This window comes from Cygnus atratus, chromosome 16 (genome assembly GCF_013377495.2).
Source record: "Cygnus atratus isolate AKBS03 ecotype Queensland, Australia chromosome 16, CAtr_DNAZoo_HiC_assembly, whole genome shotgun sequence".
Lineage (NCBI taxonomy): Eukaryota > Metazoa > Chordata > Aves > Anseriformes > Anatidae > Cygnus > Cygnus atratus.
Window position 1 is genome coordinate 15,604,346 of NC_066377.1, and position 27,272 is coordinate 15,631,617.

The 27,272-nt window shown below is 44.6% G+C and overlaps 1 protein-coding gene across 3 annotated transcripts in view; it reads right to left on the bottom strand.

The window, feature by feature from the left end:
- NCOA6 (nuclear receptor coactivator 6) overlaps positions 1-24,304 on the bottom strand; it is a 47,344-nt gene extending 23,040 nt beyond the window's left edge. Inside the window, exons 1-8 of one of the 3 annotated variants that reach the window (XM_035548192.1) lie at positions 24,217-24,304; positions 16,845-16,948; positions 9,219-9,371; positions 8,852-9,126; positions 6,352-6,507; positions 5,654-5,776; positions 4,187-4,315; positions 2,356-3,171 (exon numbers count right to left, since the gene is read on the bottom strand). In XM_035548192.1, the coding sequence (XP_035404085.1) occupies positions 2,356-3,171; positions 4,187-4,315; positions 5,654-5,776; positions 6,352-6,507; positions 8,852-9,116 (1,489 nt within the window). In that variant the 5' untranslated portion in view covers positions 9,117-9,126; positions 9,219-9,371; positions 16,845-16,948; positions 24,217-24,304. Of the gene's footprint in view, positions 1-2,355; positions 3,172-4,186; positions 4,316-5,653; positions 5,777-6,351; positions 6,508-8,851; positions 9,127-9,218; positions 9,372-16,844; positions 16,949-23,452; positions 23,586-24,216 lie in introns of those variants that run through there. The other 2 variants (XM_035548189.2, XM_035548190.1) reach the window with 2 other exon arrangements.
- Positions 24,305-27,272: the final 2,968 nt, after the last annotated feature.

Consider the following 27,272-nt stretch of genomic DNA (forward strand, 5'->3'; position numbering starts at 1 on the left):
TGCACTACTGGTGTGTGTACGCACACTCAGAATAACTCTTCCACCCAAAATGGGTTGAGAAATCTCCAGGGTAATGAGAGAGCATGGGGCTGGGCTACATACAAAGAGTCCAGAAAGGCTGCAGCAAGTCCCAACTTTACACAAGTAACCCTGCTATTCCAATAGCCAGACAGAGACCTAACAGGTCTGTATCTGGCACAATGTCCACACCTTGACACATCAAAACACCACTGCTGCTCTAGGACAGAGAGCAAAACCGTCACTGTGCCTACCAACATGAGCAGCAGCATAAACAGAACCCACTTTAACACAACTTTAACAGAACCCGCTTCTTTTAACTCACCATCACATAGATAGTGCCACGGACCTAGAAGTAACCTTGTCCTCCTGCATTTTTCTTATCCACAGACAGAATTTAACCTTGGTTCTGTGGTTACAGCCTCCTTACACACTTCACTGTATTGCTTATGTAAAGTGAGCTGGTCTTAGTTCTACAATTAATACTTTAAGATAATCAAGTTTACAGGTCAAACGCAAGGTACATCTGCAAATAGGGAACAAATACTTCTTGAAGCATCACCTCACAGGACTATAATTTTAGTTCTGCTAACCTTTTAGAAAAGTTCTGCATACAGAAATGCTTGAATTGAGAAAAAAATGTTAATTTGGCCTATTCTCAATCTAATAAAAATTCTGATTTGCAAAATTCACTATGTGAAATGGAAGTGTTCGAAGGCAAGATAGCTAAAATTTGAAAGATCCCTAAACACAGCTTAAGCATGGACAGAAGCCAGGCAAGAACCTCCGCAAGTGGAAGATACCATAGTTTTACTGAAATCAACAGAATCCTGTCTGTTTAAATCAGATGAGGATTACTGATTTTAGCAATAAGGTCTAGAGTGAGTCCAAAAAAACATATTCTGATAGTTTATTTGGGGTATTATTTTTTAATAAAGCAAAAGCAGGATTTTGTCTATAGTAGGTTTACGTAGAAAGTAAAGAGAACACAGATTATATGCCATCTAGAGGTCAGGGTTACCCTACCTAGAGGATAGTGATTCCCGACTGGGGATATGTAGTTAGTGAGACAAAACTGTAAAGAAATGTGACATTTCTAATACTAACAGCTTGAAGATGGAGACAAGAGAAGACATAGCAAGTACCGGGTGCTGGCAGACCCTAAGAACAGTTTGGAAGAGGAAAACCCTGAAACTAAGACAATTCACGTAAAACAAACTCATCCAAATTCATATGAGATCCATGATGCAGACAGAGAAGACACAGGACACTTGCCTAAATCAGTGGACCAAAAAATAGGTATTCCTTACAGATTTCAGATGCGCAATGTGAAAATAAAGGAAACTAAAATACATACAGTACTGTGCGTATTGGTGGACAAAGAATATGGCTTATGTTTTACATGTATGGAAAGAAAAAATTGTAAAGGCTTAAGCAAGGGCTTGTGTATCTGAGTGCAGCCATTCAAGAGAGAGATGAATAAATGAATATTTTGAGAGAGAGAGAGAGAGAGAGAGAGAGAGAGAGAGAGAGAGAGAGAGAGAGAGAGAGAGAGAGAAAGTGCTAGAAGAAGTCAGGCACAGTACTAGAAAAGGCTCACAAGGGAAAAAGAAAAACAAGGACACAAGAGATCTTTGGATTGACAAATGAAATTCTTTCACTGTTACAGAAGCCTTCTAAGAGCAATAAGGCAAAGATGTGAGTGCAGAGGTCCAAGGAGAAAACTAAAGACCACACAACCAAAGAGGAAGTGAAAACATGCTTTGACCTCATTTTAGTGCAGGGAGTAAATTACTATAGCAGTAATAGCTCTTTCCTCTTTTGTATGGGAAGAAACTGATGACAAAGACAAGATGTACACACAACTTAGAAGGGAAAATGCAAAATAAAGCCTCACTTCTGTAGCAGAAAATGTAAGTGGTGACAGAGGAAGCTGAAGAGAAAAAGAAAAGGTTCATTTGTTTTTGTCACTCTCTCCCTTTCTCAAAAGGAACAAAAAAGCAACATCAAAACAACCAACCCAAAACAACTCTGAATATCCGGAACAATATCCTGTAAGGCACTGAAAGAACTGTCAAGAGGATGACTGGGAGTCATAACTAGCAACTGCATACAGCAATTTCTTTCTGCAGTGGCCAAGAGTTTACTTCTAGATTACTACAGAGAGCTAGGTAGTAGAACTGAAGTAACACTGACGCTAATTCACCCACACCCACCTTATCCATAGACTATCTATGTCTTTATTTTGTCTCTTCAAGGATCTTTTCAAAAGGAACAGTAACCTAGCCATTTTATGTTTTTCCTTGTAAAATAAACGACTGTCTCAGTACTTCTTACCTCCTAAGCCAGGGTGCAAACCTTGTGGACCTTGGTTTTGCTGCTGCATCACCATGAAGTTGGGGGGTACGTTCCCCTGTTGCACCATAGGATTACGACTGGGAGAACTGACAGGCTGCTGAAATCCCTGGGAAAGTGTGCTACTCTGGGGAGGCCTTGGTCCCATCTGCTGCTGCGTCTGGTTAACTGTTGGAGATGATGCAGGAGATCCCTGCTGGAAGGAGGAGGGTGAGGAAGCAGGAGATTTGTTGGTCAGGTGGGGTTGCTGTAGTGGTGTAGGAACCCGTGAGGGCCCTCCCTGAAGGCTTTTCATTTGAGGAGCGGTAAACTGGCCAGGATTGCTCATTTGGGGAAAGTTTGAGTGAGCCTGGGAAGCTTGCTGGCTTCCAAAAGGATATGGAGGTGGAGGATGAGTAGGAGTTTGTACTGTGGCTAGAGATGGTCTTGCTTGAAGTTGCTGCTGCATTTGTCCAGACAATGGGGCCTTTTTCCAACCCTGGTTTACTGTCAATGTACCCAGTGCTCCCTGGGTTGGAGGAGGCTGAAGTGCTCCTGAAGGAAGCTGGTTCCAGCCAGGGGGAACCGGAACCTGTGCTGGTGAAGTAAATGAAGGTCGAATACCCTGCTGTGGCTGCTGATGTGGCTGCGGAGGACGTGTCTGCAACTGTGTTTGTTGCTGCAATTGCTGAAAGTTGGCTGAGTTCATTTGCCTGTTTACAGGAACTGACTGCATTGGATGGAGTTGCGGAGCTAAAGATCCAGATGGATGATTTTGCTGCTGGATATTTAGCCCAGATAAAAGTGGGTCCATTGCATCTATTAAAATAGCAAAGAAAAGTAAAAAAGTAAATAACCTACTGTAGGCAAAAAACACCACAAAACAAGAAAGGATAGATTGTTTGCTTGCATATGCTCACTCTGCTGAAGTTAAGGTCTAACAAAATGCTCCAGTGTTCCAATTTCTCCAATAGACAGAGCAGGCAATGCTCTGAAAGTTTTCAAAGCGTCTGGGAATCCTGAGAAGGTCTCATGAATTTATAACCTCTCCAATAAAACACCGTAACTCCACTGCACTTGTTCCTACAAACATAAGCCTTCTATATACTTATTGGTAGAATAATACAAATTATTAGCAGCATTATTTCTACCAACTAAAAAATGTGGCATAACAATGAATTAAGACAGTATCATAAGATAGCATTCGTAGAATATTTAAAACGTTTACCACAAAACACTGTAAAAATAAATACTGCAAAGTTCTATAGAAGTTGGCAAGTATTACCACCATTTTACTGAGGGAGAAGTAATAACCTCCTCTTTTTCTATAGTCCCAAAATGCAATTAGCTTATACTACCAAAATTATGAAGAAAAAACAAAACAAAACTGAACATACAACCCCCAGCGCCTACACCCCACAAAATCCCCACACTTTAAGCTTCCAGTTTATCTACTCCTGGAAAAGAATTTTTTCCTCAGTCTAGTGCAATTGCTTCCTACCCGCCTCGCATTCAACCAATCCCTTCCTTAACAAAAAGCTCAGTCATAACAGCTCTAGCGCTCTCCTAGCAAAAGGTACTACCACTGTGCAATGCATTTGAACAAAATAACAAGCAACCTGGTGACTTTTAGATACCCAAATTATCTGACAAGTGTTACCATATTAATAGGGGCAGGGAGGGTTCCCCAGAAAGAGCAACTCTCAGAAAAGGCAAAGGAAATAATGCAGGGCAACTCCGTAGTTCATTTACAAGTACATATGCTGAAGAAAAAATAAAAATAAAGAAAGAATATTTTCAGGTAAAGGTCAGTGTTACGACTAACTGTTACCACCTGGCTGTGAGGAAGGTCTAGGTGTTCTTGGCTGCAGCTCAGTACTAGCACCACTTGCCACCATAGAGGAGGGCACATTTCCACTCTGGGACATCATGACAGCTGCGGCATTGCTCATTCTTATTAAACCTTTAAAAAAAAAAAAAAAAAAAAGCCACAATACATATTATCAAGTATTGCAGTTTTACATACAAAAGAGTTTTAAAATTTTTGCTTTGTTAATAAAACATGTCTTTATAGAGAAGTCAGTTTAGACAAATTGTTCCTCCAAAATAACCTGAGAACACAGATCTCTGCCTCAAAGTTTAGATTCTCTGCAATAAACAAAGTGAACATCATACTGAAGCTGTTCTTTTAGCACCAAGCCTTTTGAAGGCTATAGGAAAAAACACTGCCTACTTGTGAATTGAGACTTCAGTTTCCTGTCTGACTAGCCACTAAAGTCACTTGCCACCAAGTGATAATACTGCCAAAGTTACGCATGTACTAGGTTTTTTGCAAAATCTGATAGTAGAAAGTAATTGATTCATTGTAAGAGTAAACAGATTCATTGTTTCTTTTACAAAGGCTGCTATCTTGTAAATGGTTTATATTGTTGACCTGCTGGTTAAATTGTTTTATTTGTATTGTTTATCTGTATGCAGGAAATGAAGCTCATGATCATCACAAGGAAGATCAGAGCAACTGCCTTCAAAGTAAAACCTCCTTTAAATATTTTATGTTCTTTGCTAAGCACAATGATTTAAACTACCGTTTAATCAGGTAAAATGTTATTTCCATTCATTCCACCAACAGCCACACATGTATCTTAAACTGTCAAAAATGGTCTCTGTATTTTAACTGCATTAAATCCTATTTACTAAGGTACTAACTAGTTTATCTTGCCTTTTATTCAGCTATTGAAATAAAATATCATGTTTTTCTTTCAACTCTTCATGAAATCTGACTTTCATAATTAAAAATTACTTATCATGCATATAAAAATTTACCATCTGATAAAACTACAATTCTCCAAAACTCATTCTCTATGATCAGATCTCAAAAGTTTATCTGAAAATAAAGAGAGACTAACAGTAATGAGTGTCCTGTCCTCCCCCTATAAGAGATTTAATCTAAAATAGCTTATTTTTGTGCATTGAATAAAGGCTTATGCTCATTTTCATAAGACAGAAAAGTGTGATAATTTGTGCACAAAGTGAATTGACTACAGTAAATTGATTTTACAGCCTTTATAGAAAAAAATCAAAAAAACCCCACATCCAAATCACTCCAACATTTGTGGGGCACAATGCAGCCAACCGTTTACTTTACATAATATCGGACATAGTTTGACAGTACGGAAACAAGAACATAGGATAATTTAATGGCAGTTATAATTCTGTGAATCATAATTGCTGTAACTAGTGAAATTTCACAATAAGCTTATTAAATTTCAAACTGTATAAAAATAAATAATTAAAAATTTACCTTGTCCCCCTTGCATGGGAAATCCTGTTTCCATTCGTACTGAGTTGTTTGCTCCCAGGGGCCCATTGATTCGGACATCTTGGCTTCTATTTTGAGCTAAAGCTAAATTGATAGCACCTTCCCCTAGAAGTAATACACAATTTGGGGGAACTGAATGATATACAGGAAAGCAGAATGCAGACAATTTCAAAAGGACATTTAAAAGATTTAAAGGAAGGAAGGACAAACTTTACCAATAATATGCACTTTAGAAGGACAGTTATGCAGGCTACCTTTATTATTAGTGTTTCAATTTTAAGAAAAAACAACGCTGTGACAAACATTAAATGCCCTCAGTTTCATCTTGAACAACACAGATATTTCAGTTGTGAAACCCATGTAAAACTTGTTTTTAAGAGAGTCTCATATGAAACAACCCGGAAAAAAAAATAGGGCACATTTTGCTAGTAGCGCTCACAAAAACATTTTTCAGGGGGCTTCCCGACACTTAGAGGATTTTCAGCCATTGTTTCTATTATCACACCTATTCTCAGAAGAATAAAAGCCTTGAGCTACCTTTTCATTGAAGTTATTCTCCAAATCGTTGAATTAAAAGTTTTGCAACATTAACCAAGTACACAAAGTCACTTGTTGACTATACATAAATTCTAGTATATTTGCAGATTAATGCCTTTGAAAATAAATTAGGTGTGAAATACCTTCAATCTGAACTGAGAGAATTCCCAGGTCACGAAGCTGTTGGTTATTATTCTGAGCCAGAATCCGCAGCCGCTCTGCAGCTTCGCGTGGTATATTAAAGGTAACACGTACACTGTTCCAAGGCTCTATCTTCTGCAGTTTTAACTGGTTGGATTCTTAAAAGAAAAAAGGTCAAAGTCACTGCAAAGTCAGTTTTCAAACAAGTATAGTGAAATAACTTGTTAAAAAAGCACAGCTGAAAAAAATCTGGAACAACTATTCCAGGCTAGTCTCAGATACTGGAGAGTTCTCCAGAACAGATGTAAAGTGACTCATACTGCCAAACCACTTTCCAAAAATTACCAAAATAAGAATTTCCCAAATTATAAACAATAAAATAGGCAACACAAATACTTGACAATATTACTCAAAATTTGAAATATTCTGTGAATAAACTACTTTGGAAAGACAGAATACCTAATAAATCAGATAAAATACATTTGTTAGTATACCACATAGATGAGTGAATACAAGAATGAAACCACTGATTTAACTCTGCAAGATGCTTGTGAAACTTCTTTGCAGAAGGCAGGTGCCAGAGACCTAGCTGTATTTCATTAATTTATACCATATTATTTAACTTTTCTGAACAGGTATGTTCAACCCACTGCAAAAACCATATTAAAATTCTGCAAAATATTTAGCTACAGATTTTTTGTAAACCTGTTCTACGTATGAGTGTTTCTATGCTGATCAATTGTTTTAAGAGTAACAGGTGAGAATTAGAAAAAAGGTAGGCCAGTGATGTTGGATATATTTATTCTAAGTGATACCTAGCTAAAATATAGCTACAAAATGCTTTTTAGGGTCATTAAATTATATATTGCTAATACAGATTTATAAACTTCCAGTTTCAAGCTTTTTGAACAGGAAGCCCTTCTGAAAACAATAAGCATTTGCTCAAATTTTAGTCAGCTATGTTTTCCACTATGACAGCAGACTTACAAAAAGTGTGCTAAGTTTTGGTTAGAACATGCCATTTAAGAACATGCCATTTAAGAGTGTCAGTAACTCACTCCTAACTTCACAGAATCACAGAATGGCCTGGGTTGGAAGGGACCTCAAAGATCATCCAGTACCAACCCCCTGCCATGGGCAGGGACACCACCCACTAGATCAGGTTGCTCAGAGCCCCATTCAGCCTGGCCTTGAACACTGCCAGGGATGGGGCATCCACAGCTTCTCTGGGCAGCCTGTTACAGTGCCTCACCGCCCTCTGAGTGAAGAATTTGCTCTTTACCTTCTAATCTAAATCTCCCCTCTTTTAGTTTAAAACCATTCCCTCTTGTCCTGTCAATAACTGACTGAGCCAAGAGTCGCTCTCCATCTTTTTTATAGGTACCCTTTGAGTACTGAAAGGCTGTGATGAGGTCACCCCGAAGCCTTCTCTTCTCCAGGCTGAACAGCCCCAGCTCTCTCAGCCTTTCTCCATAGGAGAGGTGCTCCAGCCCTCTGATTGTCTTTGTGGCCCTCCTCTGGACCTGCTCCAACAGCCCCACATCCTTCTTGTGCTGGGGGCCCCAAACATGGGCACAATGCTCCAGGTGGGGCCTCATCAGGGCAGAGCAGAGGGGCACAATCACCTCCCTCCACCTGCTGCCCACCCCTCTGTCGATGCAGCCCAGGATGCAGTTGCCCTTCTGCTGGCTCATGTCGAGCTTTTTGTCCACCAGAACCCCCACGTCCCTCCCTGCAGGGCTGCTCTCAGCAAGTTCTTCTCCCAGCCTGTACTCATGTCTGGGATTGCCCTGACCCAGGTGCAGCACCTTGCACTTGGACTTGTTGAACCTGATGCAGTTCATGCGGGCCCACTTCTCCAGCCTGCCCAGGTCCCTTTGGATGGCATCCCTTCCTTCAGTGGACAGACACCTTTTCTCCAAATCTAGCTGTGCTGGTAAAAGATGCTATCCTAAAAGCCTGTGTCACTTACTAGCTAGAGTTGCCTGTCACAAGACCTCAGTGGGCACATGGGGCCATATGAGAAAACTCCATAGCCCCCCTTCTGAAAAAGTCACGTAGGTTAAGTCAGTGCAGCAGCAAAGCAGCTGACTTGAACTAGCACAGTTATTTCAGAGCAAATCTATTCTCAACTGCAATAGTTTAAATTGGATGGTTTCGATATTAAAAAACATGTCCTGTTTGGACAAGTCTGGTTTCACTTTCACACTACAAAGCATTATGTAATGTAAGGAAACGAAAGAGAAAAAAACAAGTAAAACATTGGAACTGAATAGGAATAAATGAACTCACTAATGAAATCAGTTTGAAACAATAAATTAACTTCAAAAACTTGTACTCTGTGCCTAAGAAGTGTAGCTCCCAAACTCACTAATAACAACCTTCACAAATCTTACTACCAAGTAACTCGAAAACAATATAATCAGCTTCTTTTTACAAGCATCCTGATTATGTAATTAAGCATTTTAAGGGCAATTGAAAAATGATAAAGAAATACATTACCCATGTGTAAAAGGCCAGGCACATTCTCCAGTATGACACTTAGTTTCTGCTCAAAGTCTCTATCCCCTATATCTCCTTTAAAAGCTACAAAGATCGTGGAATCTTCAGGAGTAGCCTCCTGTTTCAGTTCATCTTCCTCCAGTCCTGAATCAAAATCCACCTCTAAGTCTTCCATAGCTGAGGAGTACAAGGAGGCATACGTATCTTCCAAGTTTGGTAGATCATCCAAAACCATTGTGTCCAACAATGGTAGCCAGTCAGACATTAAGAAGATGCTTTGAAGGGGGGAAAAAATAGTTAGTACAGTGTGTAAAGACACTAACTACGGCATTCAACAGCACGCAAAGAGCACTGACAGAAAACCTACCAGGTGACCCAGTGCGAGGGCCTGTGAGACAAACTGTGTGACTCTGAAAACCGTGGCCATTGCAGTAGCCAAGTTGTTTGTCCACTAGAACAAACAGAAGTGTTTTCCTGACAGAATCCTTCCACACGTGCCTTGAGCAGTATTCCAGCTGACCTAAATGATAGTTGGGTAAATGGGGGGGGGGGAGATAAAAAAAAATGAAAATCGATTACATTCATCTCCACATCGTACAGAGGACAAAAAGCACCCAGAATCAATGCTACAATGCCTGACTGCCAGGAAATTGTGGAACACACAGTAATACTTACAATTACCTAAAGACAGGTGGGGAAACACCAAATTTAACTTTAGGGACTTTGTACAACAAAGCAGAAGGAAAGCCACAGAACATTCTTACCAGGAAATATTTAGCATTTGACAACTATTTTATTCATGTCCAAGGAAATCTTAAGCATGCTATGCTTGCTTTATAAAAACTTGTAAAAATGTAGGTGGTTCTCAGATGCTTATGAATATTACTACCTGAAATGTACTCCTCCTGTGCCAGCCCACAACTTCCCCCCCATCTCCCTGTTGAGCATAGATAAGAATGAATTCAGTAAATCACATCACGCTCCTGATGTTTTTCACTTTATGAAAGATCTAGATTTTGCAATAAATTTTACAGAATCACAGAATGTTAGGGATTGGAAGGGACCTTGAAAGATCATCTAGTCCAATCCCCCCGCCGGAGCAGGAACACCTCGATCAGGTCACACAGGAACACGTCCAGGCGGGTTTTGAAAGTCTCCAGAGGAGACTCCACAACCCCCCTGGGCAGCTTGTCCCAGTGCTCTGTCACCCTCACCGTGAAGAAGTTTCATCTCATATTTAAGCGGAACCTCCTACGTTCCAGCTTGCACCCATTGCCCCTTGTCCTGTCATTGGGTGTCACCGAGAAGAGCCTGGCTCCATCCTCCTGACACTCACCCTTTACATATTTATAAACATCAATGAGGTCACCCCTCAGTCTCCTCTTCTCCAAGCTAAAAAGACCCAGCTCCACCAGCCTCTCCCCGTAAGGGAGATGTTTCACTCCCTTAATCATCCTCGTGGCTCTGCGCTGGGCGCTCTCAAGCAGTTCCCTGTCCTTGAACTGAGGGGTCCAGAGCTGGACGCAATATTCCAGATGTGGTCTCACCAGGGCAGAGTAGGGGGGGGGAGAACCTCTCTCGACCTACTAACCACAGCCCTTCTGATACACCCCAGGAGGCCACCGGCCTTCTTGGCCACAAGGGCACAGGGCTGGCTCATGGTCATCCGGCTGTCCACCAGGACCCCCAGGTCCCTCACCCCTCTGCTGCTTTCCAGCAGGGCAGTCCCCAGCTTATACCGGTGTCTGGGGTTGTTCTTGCCCAGATGCAGGACTCTACACTTGCTCTCGTTATATTTCATTAAGTTTCTCCCCACCCAACTCTCCAACCTGTCCAGATCCTGCTGGATGGCAGCACAGCCTTCCGGCGTGTCAGCCACTCCTCCCAGTTTAGTGTCATCAGCAAACTTGCTGACAGCGCACTCCTTTCCCTCACCCAACTCATCAATGAATATACTGAACAACACTGGCCCTAGTACCGACCCCTGATGGACTCCACTAGATACAGGCCTCCAGCTTGACTCCATCCCATTGACCACAACCCTCTGGCTTCTTCCCTTCGGCCAGGTCACAGTCCTCCTCGCCACCCGATCATCCAGACCACACTTCCTCAGTTTAGCTGTGAGTTTAGTTACATTATGATAGTTATCTACACAGAAGTACAAACCTGAGACAGAAGTCATCCCTACAAGCACGGTGAACAATACCAACTTACAGGCAGGACGCACGTTTCTCCACTTCACCGCAGACTGTGACAAGGGCTCTAGGATGAACTCCTCCATGCAAGGCAGCTCAGCCTCCTACCTCTGCTCTCACACTCGATGCTTAGTGAGTATTTCTTAAAGAATTAAAACCATCTCCATCACGAGCCAAAGCTGATGTCAAAGCTAAAAAAGGGACCTGCTCCTGACCACCACTGTCAAAAACAAATCAAATCAACAGGCAAGGCTGTCAAGACCTCGTAACTCCAAAGCTGTCAGTATTAAATACGATGCACCACAAACGTTTAGCTCAGGATGAGATGCCATCAAATAGGATACAGATTGGGGTTTTTGGCAGAGGTTCAAGTTCCCAACACAAATTAAAACCACAAGTCGGAGATTCAAGGTGAATTGCAGAGAGAGGCTGGGAAAAAATTATAATAATACAAAAGGGTAACTGTGCTAGAAAAGCTTAGATTCAGCTCTATGTTATTTGCACACTCTCCTAACATTGCTGAAGGGACAGCACCCCAAATGAAGAAACAAGCACTCGAAAGTCACGATGCACAGCCCCAGGGCAGCTCTCTGCACATACATTTATTGGGCAGCGATTTTACAAAACTCAATTTTTAATTCTCCCTTACAACCCTACACCACGCTACGCAGACTAAATGGCATTAATGAATAATAATCTATTTTACATACAGTTACTCTCTTCGCACTGTGCAGCACTAGGCCCCCATTCTTGAACACTACTCAAATCTGGGATTAAAAGGAAATCTAATTTTGTAATCCCAAACTCTTCTGCAGTCGTGCACTGAAGGTAAGTAAAAATATTTCACAGTCACTGATCTGTTTACACTGTGCTTTTATAAGTTAGTTATTGTTACCACAGAAATTTTAAAAATGGGGAACTGATATAAAAATTAAAAAAAAACAACAACAGAGACAAACTGAACGCTCAGACAATTCAATCTTTTATTTTCTCCCAGGACTCCTCTGTGTCTAACTTACAGGTCTGAGCATTCAGCAGCTCCATTAAGTCAAATTCCAGTTTCACATCAGGTGCCCAGAAAATGGGAATGACAATTGATAACCCTCTGTGAAAAGCTGATTTAACTGACTGTCACACAGAAGCTCCCCAATGGGCTGGGTTGGTTACCCTACCCAGGAGATAGTTCCTTCTCTTTCTGCATCCTTGCATTATTCATTACACATATACTGACTTCCAGAAGAAATGAACTCGGAGTCCTACACAAATAACAATCTCTTAAGGACAAAGCACAACCATTCCGTGCCCTGAATGAGCATCCTGTGTAAAATAAGCAGTACCTTTTGGGGAAAAAAAAAAAATAATCTAAAAACCTTGTATAAACTATTCAGGAAGAGAGATCTTGGCTCATTACACAAGATTTTAAACATTGAAAAAAGCACAATTACTTGGGGGATGGGTATGTTCCATCTCCAGTGAGAAACATGAATATTTCTGACAATCCCTAACACCACAGAAATATTTTTTTTCCTATAAAAACACAAACTCTTCAAATGCTTTTTTTTTTTTTTTTAATTTGAATCAAAGCGTCTGAAGCATCAGTCTTCTCTGTGAAAGAGCAGAAGACCCCAGACTGCTACAGTGGCAGTTTAAAACACACAAAAACACTGCAGCTTAGACTGAATTCCACCAGTCTCACCTCAACCTGCACAAATCCGCCATAATTTGTTGAAATTATGGCACCTCATGAAAAAGACAGAAATATAGTTTGCTAAATGCCAAAGGACCACAGGTCTTGTTTCATTTGATTCAGAAAACCATAGGACTGCAGGGAACGCTTGAATTAAGAAAAAAAATAGGAATAAGCTTTAAATTTTACTTTCTTTGTAAGGGTACTACATTCAGGTTTGCAGCTGAGGCTCCCTTTTTGCATTTCTCACATCATGCTCCTCTCTGCCACATCCACCTCCTTCTCTCCCTCTCAGAGGCACACAGTTTAGTCCATTTCTATATTCAGGTACAATTTATCTTGACTGTGACAGGAGGAAGTAGTGATTTGCGAAATCTTCCTCTTCAGGCAGAACACCACACGTCTTCCATCTCAGAACCACATGAATCCCAGCTGCATCCCTCGTGCTAACAAACTCTGTAATCTCTTGGTTATAAATTTGACTCCCACAAATCACAAGCCAACCCATGACCATAATTAGCATGGATCTTCATTCAGCACTCCTCACATAAACCCCCCCAAAAAAACATGGAAGCCCTTTAGGCATAGGCATGCACAGGTAAAACACTGGCCCTTCAATAACTCCTGTAACCTACATTAACTTCTAGCAGCCTAGGAGAGCATCTCCAATGAGCAAAAATCAGACTTCAACGGGCCTGCAGAACCTCAACAAATTTCATAAACTCAAGCGTTCACACTTACACGGCAGCACAAACACATCTCTGAATATCGTTGTGTGTTCAAAGAACAAGGATGGCTTCCCTCCCGTCCCCACACCGTTTCTTTTTTTTTTTTTTTTTTTTTTTTTTTTTTTTAAGGTTTACAATTCCGTATTTCCCTCCTTACACAATTGTTTCTGGAAACTGAGCACAAGCCCAGTGCCACCACGTGGCAACCACTTACCTGCGACCCCAGACTGTGGCAAGCTACAACAACGTGAGAAGTGCCTTATACCTGTTTATAATAGGGTTGGCCTTGTATAGGATTTGCTGATTACTAAAAAAAAAAAAAAAGTGCTGCTGAATTAAGAGAGGTGAGGATACGTAGCAAGGTAACAGACTAATAGCCAAAACGTCAGCAGTGTGTCAGTTTTCTGGCCAATGCCCACGCACCCGCAGCATGGCGCAGGTGGCAGGGGATGGCACGCAAAGACCGGAGCATCCCAAGCAAGGGACACAGCAGGCTCTGGAGCGCCAGCACTGCCAGCTGGAAGTGCTGGTGTCTGGGGAAAAAATAAGCTGGTGTCCTGGTATTGTCACGCCAAGATGAGCTCGACTGATTCAAACTTAGGGTTATGTCCATCTGTTTGTTAAACAGAACTTGAACCCTCTTGTGTTGCTTTTTTCCCCTCATTGCAAATGCACAAAACGAAGTAAAACCTACACAACTGAAGTAAAACAAAATAACCTTGGAAGAGATACTGAACAAAGCCCTTGCTGTGACACAGTCTATTGATTTACAAGCTGTTTATGTATTTCGGACAACTCAGAATAAACACTTTCACAACTGATGTCACAACACAACATGCACCCTCTCAAACAAATATGCAGGGAGCCCATTTAAATAAAGGTACTAAAATCCTGCCGTATGCTTGGAACAGTACTCCTCAGAGTTACACAAAGGCTTGGAAAGGGTGACAGCAGTTTCTTCACAAACACAGAAGAACCAGAGGGAAGGATGGACAGATGTCATTCCTTAGCAGATGCCAGAAGCCAACACTGAGCAGGGTCCTCACCCCCACAGCGGCTGTTATTTAAAGCTGCTGAAGCTGGAAACAAGAAGAAAAATCAGTCCAGAAATGAAACTACAACCAAGACCTTCAGGGAGTCCAGAACTGAGGAGGAGAAGAAAATGTCTCTGATAGCAGCAAACAGTAACGTGACTTCCAAAGGACACAGAACCTGCCATGCCTCGGCCTTCATTGAAAAAATGTTGTTCAAACAGCCTAATAGGAATAAAAGGAAATCAAAACAACAACAAAAAACCATGCCTTGGATAATCCAAGTGAAAGCTTTCTTGTTTCCTTTGTTTTAGGTGTCAGGGAGAAAATACATAAAGGTACCAAGTTTTTCAGGATGGGAATGAAGGATGTTTAGCGTAGCCAGAATACTGTCAGGAAGATAGCTTTCTTTTAATACATCACATACACACATGCCCCCCCAGGCATACTTTCAAAACATACCACCTATAAATCCCAAGAACAGCCTGATCACAACCCCGTCCTTACTGCAGACTTGTTAACAACGTATTATCCTCCTACAACCATGTACACGGTTTTTATTGTCTAACACAGTGACCTTGGAGCTTGTTAAATCTGACCAGTGACCACATCTATTCACACACAGTGTGTCTATGATACAAAGACTAAAATTACATAATTGCTTTTGGCAAAAAGACTTTTAAGTAGATAGTAGGCAAGTGCCATATCGTTACAGAAAGAGATTAGATACAGCTAAGAATCACTGTTATAACGTGAAAGGAATACCTAAAAATAAACTTAAACATACAATACATTTCCTTTAAAAACAATTCAGCTTGGGGGAGTTCCAGCAACATGGAAGTTCAAACTCTGGCATTACAGACAGATAACACCATGAAAGCAGCCCAACTGTCATAGAATCATAAAATGGCCTGGGTTGGAAAGGACCCCAAAGACCATCCAGTACCAACCCCCTGCCATAGGGACGCCACCCACTAGATCAGGTTGCCCAGGGCCTCATCCAGCCTGGTCTTGAACACTGCCAGGGATGGGGCATCCACAGCTTCTCTGGGCAGCCTGTTACAGTGCCTCACCGCCCTCTGAGTGAAGAATTTGCTCTTTACCTTCTAATCTAAATCTCCCCTCTTTTAGTTTAAAACCATTCCCTCTTGTCCTGTCAATAACTGACTGAGCCAAGAGTCGCTCTCCATCTTTTTTATAGGTACCCTTTGAGTACTGAAAGGCTGTGATGAGGTCACCCCGAAGCCTTCTCTTCTCCAGGCTGAACAGCCCCAGCTCTCTCAGCCTTTCTCCATAGGAGAGGTGCTCCAGCCCTCTGATTGTCTTTGTGGCCCTCCTCTGGACCTGCTCCAACAGCCCCACATCCTTCTTGTGCTGGGGGCCCCTAAACATGGGCACAATGCTCCAGGTGGGGCCTCATCAGGGCAGAGCAGAGGGGCACAATCACCTCCCTCCACCTGCTGCCCACCCCTCTGTCGATGCAGCCCAGGATGCAGTTGGCCTTCTGCTGCAAGCGTGCACTGCTGGCTCATGTCGAGCTTTTCATCCATCAGAACCCCCGAGTCCCTCCCTCAATGAGTTCTTCTCCCAGCCTGTACTCATGTCTGGGATTGCCCTGACGCAGGTGCAGCACCTTGCACTTGGACTTGTTGAACCTGATGCGGTTCATGTGGGCCCCCTTCTCCAGCCCGCCCAGGTCCCTTTGAATGCCATCTCTTCCTTCTTTGGTACCAACCGCACCACTCAGCTTGGCGACATCTGCAAACTTGCTGAGCATGCACTCGATCCCACTGTCTATGTCGTTGATAAAGATATTAAACAGCACCGGTCCGAGGGACAGACCCCTGAGGGACACCGCTTGTCACCAGCTTCCACCTGGACATGGAGCCATTGAGCACCGCTCTCTGGGTACGGCCTTCAAGCCAATTCCTTATCCACTGAATAGTCCACCCACCAAATCCACATCGCTCCAATCTGGAGATCAGGATGTCATGCGGGACTGTGTCAAAGGCCTTACACAAGTCCAGGTAGAGGACATCGGTCGGTCTTCCTTTGTCAACGGATGCAGTCACTCCACCCTAGAAGGCCACCAAATTGGTCAGGCACGATTTACCCTTGGTGAACCCATGCTGGATGTCCTTCTCTGGAAGGAAGGCTGTGAACAGCTAGAAACCTCACATTAAACACCTGTAGCCCAGCGTGGTAACTGAGAAGTCAGCTCTCAGTACAGCCCAGCCATGCCCATCCAACACACACAAGCACTGCAGGCAGTGGACAGTCTGAAGGAGAATATATAAGAACAAGAAATATTCAAAGGCATCATATACTTTTTTTTTTTTTTTTTTTACCTACCAAAACCAATTCCACAACTTCAGTTATTTTGTGGCATGCAACAGGTCTTCAGTTAATTCCAAGCTGGCAAACATTGTTAAACAGTAACTCCCAAAAATGTAATCCTGAAAGAAAACCATCATGTTTGGTAAGACAAGGAAGCAAAGTAACAAAAATACTCAATATAACACAGTGAATACCTCGTTTTTTAACGCACAGTTTTGCAGCAAATTCCACCCCTCTCCTTAGCAATAATAATAGCGCTTCTTACTATATTCAAGTATTAAGAGCAAACACTAAGAACAAGGATCTAGAAAAACCAACCTTCTGTTAGAGGCAAAAAACTGTATACTTTCTGTATGTTCCCTCTGGCTGGAAAACAGATCATACTCTAATGTCCTTTTTCAAGATAAACTCTTCTAGATTAAATTAATTTTCAAAAAAAAAAAAAAAAGGAACGGGCACATCTACAATGCATTTCACCTTTCATAAGCAGACACCTAAACCAGCTCAGGCTAACCTGCTAATCTCAAGCCAGAAGCACATTATGAGCCCACACAACCACCTCAGATCTCACACGGACGTTTTTATTGCAGATGGCCAACAAAGTGAGGCAAATCCATCCCCAGAACACGCTTCTGTTCACGGTTTCATCAAGTTGCGCTCAAACCTCTCAAGGTAATGAAAACAGAGCAGTAAAACTAATGACTTCAGCAAAAACAAAACGCCTCCCTCCAAATCAGGATGATTTATACTAACATCTCAGTGCTGGTTTTCAAGCAAATTTTCTGCCTACATGCAAACCTGCTCATCAGTGAGAAAGCAGGCGAGGGAACAAAACTCAAAGACAAAGCAGAAATTTGGTATTTTCTATGCTGAAAACAAGTTAATAGCTTTAAAAGCCTTAGTATTATGCTTTGCTCTTCTGCCTGCCCAGCAACTCCAAGGGAGGAAAACAGTATTCACAGTAGACCATACATGCTTGTAGCACTTTTCATAGACACCTAACACTTTTCAAACTCTGATAACTTCTTGTATTTCTAAAATGCATTGTAATTCAAGAAGACGCAGAGGGCCGAGTAAAAGCCCTGGCTGGCTAAAACATAAGCAGTAGCTCCGCTGTTTCCAGCTATACCGGAGACTATGCAAGCCCACGTAAATACCATGGCCAGACAACAAGATAACAGGCAAACAACACAAAATCTGAAATTTGACATTTTAATATCATTCATTAAACTTAGGCCGAAACTAAAAATGCTTTCTTTCCACGCCATGAAGTGGATACCACATTCCTTCCAACTTTTCACCCTTTTTACAAACGGATGTCCCCCGACCATTCTCCTCGGCACAAGGCACCGAGGGGCTTTTTGCTCCTCCGCTTCTCCATCCTGAGGGGGCTCAGGGCCCTCCCTCCCGTCAGGTGCAGGGCAAGGAGCGGATCCACGGACCCAAAACCTCTGTGGAGATGAAGAGGGCGGGCAGCAGTGGGCTGCCCTCGCCAGCTCCAGGAGCAAAGTGAGGGCACTTAGCCCAGGCTACTGGAGAAGGAACAGCTAACGGTGGCTGTCTTCATTCCCTTGAGCACACGCAACGATATCAAATTTGGTTATGGAAGATAACTAATCAACAGTGGCTCATTACGTCCAGCTTTCATTACAATAAGTTACCTGATAGGGACCCTGGAAATGCCTAGAGATTAAACGGATACCTTAGCAGACACCAAAGAATCCACAAAAACAGCCTTTTTAAGAGTTTGATCAAGAGGAAAAGTTTCGGTTTGAACTTACGCTTCCCCAGACGTCAAGAAAACTAAACAAGTAAGTGCACAGGACGGCAGGCTACATTCATTCTGATGCACAACTACTCACTGCTTTCATAATTTTCTGCTAAGCTCCCATAGCCCTCAGGCATAAAATGCCTAAAACTTCAACGTTTCTGAAAAGTAGAAAACTACAGCTTGTTATAGCACATGACCTTTTGTTATCGTGATGCATTTTGATAGCAGGTTGTTTAGTGGAACACTGGCCTGTTAAAGTTTTATGAAACTACAATTTATGAACTTGGCTGAAACTCCACAACGCATGCCATGCTGCAGCAGACATGTCTCCATCTGAGCAATTAATTTTTATGTGAATGGAAGTTGACCGACTTGATCACCAAGACTGCTTTAAAAATAAGAAGGCAACATGACAACTCCAGAACGAGTTTTAACTGCAGCTAAGTTAGCCATGAAGAAAGATTCCCATTTGCAACTGTTGAGATACGAACACAAGAAGGCTCCCAGCCCTCTCTCTCTGCCATGAGCTAACCGGTTTCAGCATCACTCGTGGAAGCTACAGTCTACGTGGCATAGCATCTGATCAAATACTTCTCATCAGCTGAATTGTTAATTTCACATATTAAGGCTATCCCTATTTGGAAGAAAGATACCATGGCCTGTAACAGATGAATACTGTGACAGAGTCCTGCAGTATGAAACTTTTCATTAAGACCCATCAACGCAATCGGCAAACAAGTAAAATGAGAAGCTATTTAAAATTAGATGCATCTGGACAAGAAACTACTTTATCTCATCTTCTGAAGGCTATGAGAAAACGCCTTTTCAAGTAGCAACCTATTCATTGCATCTGTTGTGACAGGCTTTTTATTTGAAGCTGAATTTAGCCACAGCTGAACCAGTCTGGGCTGATGTACCCCACAGGTAACTCCTTTACCCCACATTCTTCCAGAGGCTCCTAACTGTCAGTACAACAACAGCAGGTATTCCTGTGATTACCAGTCCTGAACTGAATTTGACTGAAAACTGAAGAATATTCTTCATTAGGCTCTTCCTCCCAGTAATGAAAGTCCATGAAATTTCACTAAAACACACAAAACCCTGAAACATTATAAAGTATGAAGGAAAAATTTAAGCTAATATAAATGGCTTAAAAGTAATTCTTTTGATATGAAGCACTCGGTAAGGAGAATGTTTCCCCTGACTAAAACACAAACCAACCAAAAACCACCATAAACACACATTATGTAGGCGTGGCTTTTGCTAAAAATCAAGATTATTCTGAGATTTTCCTGATTGTATAAAAACTTGCAGCATACTTGGCATTCTCCCAGGCTTTTTCTTTTTTTTTTCTTTCTATTTATTGCCACTACTGCTATCAAGAACCACATAATCCCTAGGATGGTAAAACTAGGATGCAACTGAACTAGACAGCAATGTATTGTTGTGGGGATTGGAAAAATACCCCAAGAAAACCTCAGAAGGAACACCTTCCACACTGCAACCAGAAAAGGAGACACTTTTTCTCGTCCCGTGTTATTCTTCACTGAGCCTCGCTAAAAAACCTGGCAATGTTTTTGCCTTGGGAGGTTCAGCTCCTGCAGCCGTAGTCCCAAATCTGCAAATGCTAACTCCTCCATTTCTCTGGAACAGCTGGCAGAGACCCATCAGAACTGTCAGATTGAGCCCTCTCTCTCATCTCTCACGTTCTCTCCACCCACTGCTTGGAAAGTGAAGTATTACACAAGCCAAAACTGCTAATTTAGCAGGAAGCAAGGCAGAAAAAATCTTCATGATTTCCTTGGACCATCCAAGAGACTTATGAGAGTGTGCCCGTGCACATATATGCGAAACACAGGCTTACGTCTAATTCAGCCTCTGTAAGTACTACCCAGAAAGCATAAGGAGAAGTAGAATCTCATACCAGCTCAGACATCTGGAACGTCACTTATTTGGTTATTGAAAGAGCAATAATTATAAAATTAAAATGATAAGCACAGGACTTGGAGAAGATAACAGCATGCGTCTTTTACTGGGAATAAATACATTATTCCCCTTCATAGATCACAAACTTAAAATTCAGACTCCCACATACACAACTCAATACAGGCAACTTCCTGTCCCAAAATTATCAGCTTATATAAGGACAAACGAACTTCGACAAGGTATCATTCTTCTGCTGCACTTCTCAATTACTGTACGAGTCTGATCCAAACCCTTATGTAGGACTATCCTTCAGGACTACTCATTCAAGCTGGAGAAGGCAGCAACAGTCCTCCCAGTTCCAAAAAGAGGATGGTTCTTGCGTGCTGCCGAGTCTACGGAGCACCTCCCTTCTTTATACAAGCTCTCACACCAGTTACACTCTGTGTAAGCCTAATCGTTCATCTTTCTTTTCCCCAAATACATGAAAAACAGTTATTTATTGTGACACAACATGAAAGTCACTACATACACACACACACCAGAATTCACTTCTCGTTCCTATTTGTAAGTATGTCAACAACAATTTTGGAAGGGCTATTCAGAACGCAGACGGGCTGCTGTTAGCAGCGGCAACAGAGGACACAATGGAAAGGAAATGAGCCCTGGTACCCAACAGACTGCTGAAAATCCCATACTCCTTGGACTATGGAACACTTCCACTACTACCTCTCCTGTGCAATCCAAAGCCTAGCTGAACTTTCAATGCCAGTTGCATCACTGGAAAGCCTTTATTAACATTATTATTATTATTAATTCTCTTCCTTCTAATCAGTCAGGTCACTAGAGAATCAGAGTTTCTCATACCATCTTGAGCCAAACCTTCAGCTATCGAGGTGTACAAACTAAGAAACACACCGGCTACACGGTTGAAATGTTATCCGCACGAGCTAGCTCCTGCTGAAGAACACGAGTGATCTGCTCTGGAAGTGACAGAAGAGTTTGAAAACAGGACAGAGCAAGCGTCAGACAGAATACACAATAACCGTTGTCTCAATAAACAAACGTGAAGAAAAAAACCTCAGTCGTCTGCCAAACAGCTGGAACATCTCTCACCTGGAATTTGACGATGCATCTTCCCTGCCTCAGGTGGACGCACTGCCAGGTGTAAGTGCTGCTGTTCATACAGCGGGCACTGCACACTGGCAGGCGCTCCACGCACTAGTGTTCTCTGCGCACCGCGGCAGTTGTATTTCTCAATAGACACCACATGATTTTGAAACAAATACCAACATCACACCTTCTGTCCTTCAGAGGGATGCTAATGACCTATAAAATTTCACTATTCCTAATGCAATTGAACTGTGACAGCCACTTTAACCCATCGATATCTTCGGTAGCAAATCTGTTACGTTTAGTATATCTATGTAACTCAACTGCAACTCCAGCTTCCATCCAAGAGCAAACAATACAGTATTAGAAAACAAACATATAACTAAACTGTTAAACAGGTTTACCGTATAAATTTAAAATATTTAATATCTACTACAGAGGCATGCAATCTTTGACAGCATCATACCTAAGAAGAACTGAGGGATATTACAATTGTTCATCAGAATTTAACTCTATACCCCAATATTTTTCAAGTTCAAATATTTTAAGCATCTAAAAAACGAAAACACTAATACTTAGTTTACAAATGCAGGTGGGGATCTGGATTTCTCAGGTTTCCCTACACATTTTCTTTCTTTCCCTTTCCCCTCCCCCCCCCACTTTTTTTTTTTTTTAAGAAAGCAGCTATTTCTTTAGTAGAATAGCATAAAACTACTGCATCGCTTGGAAGCCTGTTGTTAACAACTCCTCCCTGCAAGTTCTATAGCCGAACAGCCTTTCTATAGAGAATGGCTGGAGAGCGCTGCCTGGGAATTTTTCCAACCAAAATCTGAAGTCTAATGGAATACCCTTCTGTACTTTTTTCTGTACTTATAAAATACTGGGAAATGTCATTTCTCAACAAAAGATCAGGTCTGTGTGCAGCCCTCCCCGCCCTTTTGATTTATGACTTCTAACAGGAGAGTAAGGATCCAGTACAGCTGTGAAATAATTCCTGGTAAAGCCAGTTAACTCTAAAAAGAAGCCACGTGGCTCAGTGAATACAGGTATTTGAAAAGCATATAAATTCCTAGCAAACACCTTGGTGCCTCACTGTGTGCAGTATGTTTAGTCCAGAGGTTTGCAGACCCAGACATTATGGACACATATCTTGAGGTGCTCATTTCTCGCTCCACAAGACGCCCACAGAAGCTGGGAATAGTTGCTGTGACTGGAAAAGAGCCAGTAAATCCAAAAATTGTGGTTATCTCACGTGGTGACTCTTTTTCGAGAACACCAAATTTGTTTTTTGTGGTTGCTTTCTCATACGTGAAATACTGAAAGATGCTTTAGTTGTACATATGTAGAGAAATGGACAGACTATAAAGAACACTAACTATAAACACCAATAGGAAGCGCTACCTTTCCTACAATAAAATTCAACTGAGAAAGATTTTATTACAGTTTTCTATTAGTTTTCCGCAGCTTACTCACAATTTGGTTAAGGTAATGACACACGCAAGGTCTGGAAGGTGAGGGGTTAGGAAGTCTTAGTGACAAAGCTCAGACAGCTACAGTTTATCGTCAGCTTGCAAACCCGTGCCAAGGAGAGCAACAGAAAAGCCTGCTCCTTCCTGTTTCCCCCATTCCCCCCCCAAAAAAAAAATCAGAAGGAATCAGAATCCCGAGTTTTCTAAGATGTTCTAAAAGGAATTAAATTTATGGGAAATGCGGAAATCAAACCACGGGAATAAGTGAAGAAGCCTTTCTATTAGCACCTGGAAGAGTTACGGGGAAATCCAGACAAAAGCCTGGGCTCAAAGACACGTCAACGCACCTTCACTGGCATCTTTAAAAGCCACCTGTGCCTGCACGATGGCAGGGAAACTAAAAACGGCGGCGACCTAAACCGGGCGAGGAGCTCCCCCGGCGCAGCGCACTCTGCCCGCCCTCCCGTTCCGGCCAGAAGCGCTCTCGCCCTCCGCGGGAGAGGAGGCAGCGCTCGGCACGGCCCCGCGGACCGCAGCGGTGCCCCTCTGCCCCGGGCGGGCTCGGGCACGGGCCCGGAGCAGGGCCCCGGGGCCGGCCGGGGCTGACCCGGGGGCTGCGGGGCGGGCAGCGCCCAGCCGGGGCTCGCGGGGCCGCAGCCGCCGCGCCCCTTCCAGCGGCCGCCTCCCGGCGCGGGGCAGCTCCCGAGCGGCCCGGGGCGCCCCGGGACAGGCGGGGCCCAGGCCGCGGCCCCGAGCGGGGCCCGCTGACACGCTCCGGGCCCGGCGCCGCGCCCCGTCCCGCGACCAGGCTCCCGCCCCCCCGGGGGCTGAGCGAGGGGGGGGGGGCGGCCCGGCTCCGCTCGGCTCGGCCCGGCCCGGCCCCGCTCCGGCGGCGGACCCCGAGCCCGGGCATCTCTCGGCGGCCCCGGGCCCGCCGCGGCCTGCTCCGGGCCGCGCTCCGGGCCCCGCCGGCCGTGACACCGCCGGGGCGCCGCTTCCGCCCCGCCGGCCCTGTCACGCCCGCCGCTCCCCGCACCCGCCGCCCGCTCCCCCGCCCCGCGCCGCCGGGGGCCGCGGCGAGGCCCCGCCGCGGGGCCCGCCCCGCCCTCACCTGGCGCCGGTGCCGCTGCTGGCGGCCGCGGGGCCGCCGCCGCTGCCGCCGCCGCCGTGCCCGCTCCGCGAGCGCGCGCGGGAGGGGCGGGGGCCGCCGGGGCGAGCGGGGGCGCGCGGGGCCCGCGCCCCGTGACGGCGGGGGCGGGAGGTGGCGGTCGGCCCTGGGGCGCCCGGACACCCTCCGCAGGCCGCCGCCGCCGCTCCGCCTCCCGCCGCCTCCGCCGCGGCCACGTGACCGCCCGCCCCGCGCGCCTGCGTCCGAGCGCGCCGCTGCCGCCGCCGCCGCCGGGAGCGGGCGCCGAGGGCACGGGGCCGCTCGCCCCGCTCCCCGCCGAGGCCGCGGCGCCGCCGTTTCTGCCCCGCACAAAGCGGGCGCCGCCGCCGCCGCGGCCGGGCGGAGACCCCCGAGGCCGTAGCCCCGACCCGCGCACCGGCTGCGGGGCGGGCGGCCCGAGCCCTGTCGCGGCCGGCGGGCAGCGCCCCGTGGCGGCCCCCGCGCCGTGAGGGCCCCGCTGGGCCTCGGCAGGGCCCCTCGGGACGCCCGCCCCGGCCGCAGGTGGGCGGGAGCTGCCCGCAGCCCCCGGCCGGGCGCGGGGGCGCCCCGGCGCCCGCTCTGCCCGCTCGGTCCCTTCCCGGGGGGACGCCGCCATCTTCTCTGCCAGCCGCCGCGGCCCCGAGGCGCTCGCAGCCGGTGCCGGGGGACCCCTCGGCGCGGGCCCGCCCGGGGCGGAGGAGCCCTCTCCGCGTAGCGGCTCCCGGAGAGGCCGGCGGTGGCGAGGAGAGGCCTGGGCTGGAGGCTGCTTCGCGCACCTGGGTGGGGGAAGCGTCGCCTCCCCTTCTCCGAAGACGGCCTGAGCCCCGGGGCTGCCCGGGGACACCGGCACCCTCGCAGCTCGGGGCACGGGAGCACCCTCCCCAGCTTTGCCCCGAAGCCACCAAATGGACCTGTGGTGTGCAGTCGCGGAGCTCCGCTGTGTTGGGCCAGGCAACAGCACCCACACCAAAAGCTGTTCCTCTTACTGGTGACGGGGGCTGGTGGGCAGCACGGCTCCGGTTCGATGGTCCTGATGCTGGATCTCCAAGTGATGTGTCCTGCAGCCGGTGGCGAGAGGCGGAAAAAGCGGTGTGCCCGCTGCACTGGCTTTTGGGACGAGTCCTTCCACAGGAGACAGGATTCTCTGCATCGTCAGCCAGATGAGAGACCCTTTGCTTGGGACAGCCCTTTCCTTGGGACAGTGGGTTTAGTGTCCCATTCCATAAAGTAATGAAAGGCATTTCCTACCTGAAGCTTAAAAAAAAAAAAGAGTTTAAGACCTTTATAGAAGATTACTAGGATACAATATTTTTAATACAGATGATACTTACTCCCTAAAAACACACATTAGCACACCGGGGTTTTACAGCAGGGATCTACCACATAGCAGCTTGCAGGGCACAGAGTCCATCCAGGAATGTGCATCGTATCTTGCAAACCTTGATTAACATGGGAAAACTAAAGTCTCATAAAGTGACAGTGCCATTGCAGAAATGTCTGATTTTCTTCCTGACAGTCACTGCTTTAATCAGAAAGTGATTATCTACTTGTGAACAAAAGAAGCACATGGCTCTTACTATTTAAAGCTAGTAAAATTATCAAAAGTCGTTCATGGAAATTAAGACTTTGATCCTGAAAAAAATATGTATGATTAACATTAGCAACTTGAGTCAAGTTCTGTCTTCAAGAGGGGTGTGCAGGCCCATGGATCTGCACAGCTGGATCCAGCCCTTGCAAATCCTCCTGACACTGGCTGTATGCAGATTACTGCCAAATACCCAGTATAAATGACATGAGAAGAGGAAAACATTTTTTGCAAAACCTTTTAAACGTAGTAACCTCAAATCTCATTTGCCACTCTAGCTGGCAACACAAGAAAAAAAAATCTGATTTTTTAAATTGACGTGTAAATCCGTTACATTAAAAAAAAAAGTTACTATGTCGCTTATGTTTATATCAAATATTTTTGGTGTATGGAAAACTTTAAGTAGATTGTTCACTTAGCATTTGTGGTTCAAACACTGCCTGCTGAAAGACAAACATTTAGTAATTCTTTGCTAAAGGATTTTTCTGTTTGTCCTTTTTCATGTATGTCTTCTGTTTCTGGGACATGGGGCCCTGCCTTTCCTCCTGCCTCTCTTCCCTAATAGGAGGCACCACGAAGGTCTGAGAAGAAGCGTGGGGGGACAAAGTCATGAAGAGTGGGGCTAGGTGAGGTGGCAGACAATGGACACAAGCCCGTAGTCCAGGCTTGCAATTGCGCTGGCGTTTTTGGTTACAGGCGCAATGCTACCTTGATATTGAGACCAGTGTGTGGCAGCTGGGGTGCATGCACCTTGTCCCAGAGCTCAAGCTCACTTCCCAGTCCAAAACCTGGTGAGTAACCCTTCCCCAGCTGCTGAGAAATTCCCTCAGAAATACCAGAAGATGAGATGGGGCATCAGCCACAGGTTGGCCACAAGGAACATGAGGCATGTTTGATTTTCTGTCAAGGAGTTTCTCTTTGCCATGGGCCTTTCACATTACAGTAGATGTTTCCTGGGCTTTGTTTTACTCTGTTCGTGTCTGTAGAGTTGGAAACATGAGGAAGCTAAAAGAAGACTTCTTTGGTATCTGAGAATTACTTTTCTTCCACATTTTTCTTTATACTTTCTTCTATGCAAGGACACACTTTTTTACCTGGATGCATTTAACCTCCTCTTCTTACCGGTCTGATCTTCCCATAAAAGCTAATGCACTTCCCCATCTAGCACACAGATCATAATGCAATTCTAAAAAATCCCTGTTTTCCTCCAAATCCTGCTGTGTTTGTCCTAGTTACAATCTTAATGCAAACTTGTCCTTTTTCTGTCTGTTTGGTTGTTTTTGTATATGTTATCTACATTAGCACAGAGCACATGCCGTAAACCATAACAAACAATTACAAATAGGGCATTATTTTTCAACAACTGAGTTTTCTGAAAGTACGGTATTTTCTGGAAGCACACTGAGATCTGCTCCAGCCATTCAAGTGCTTTAAC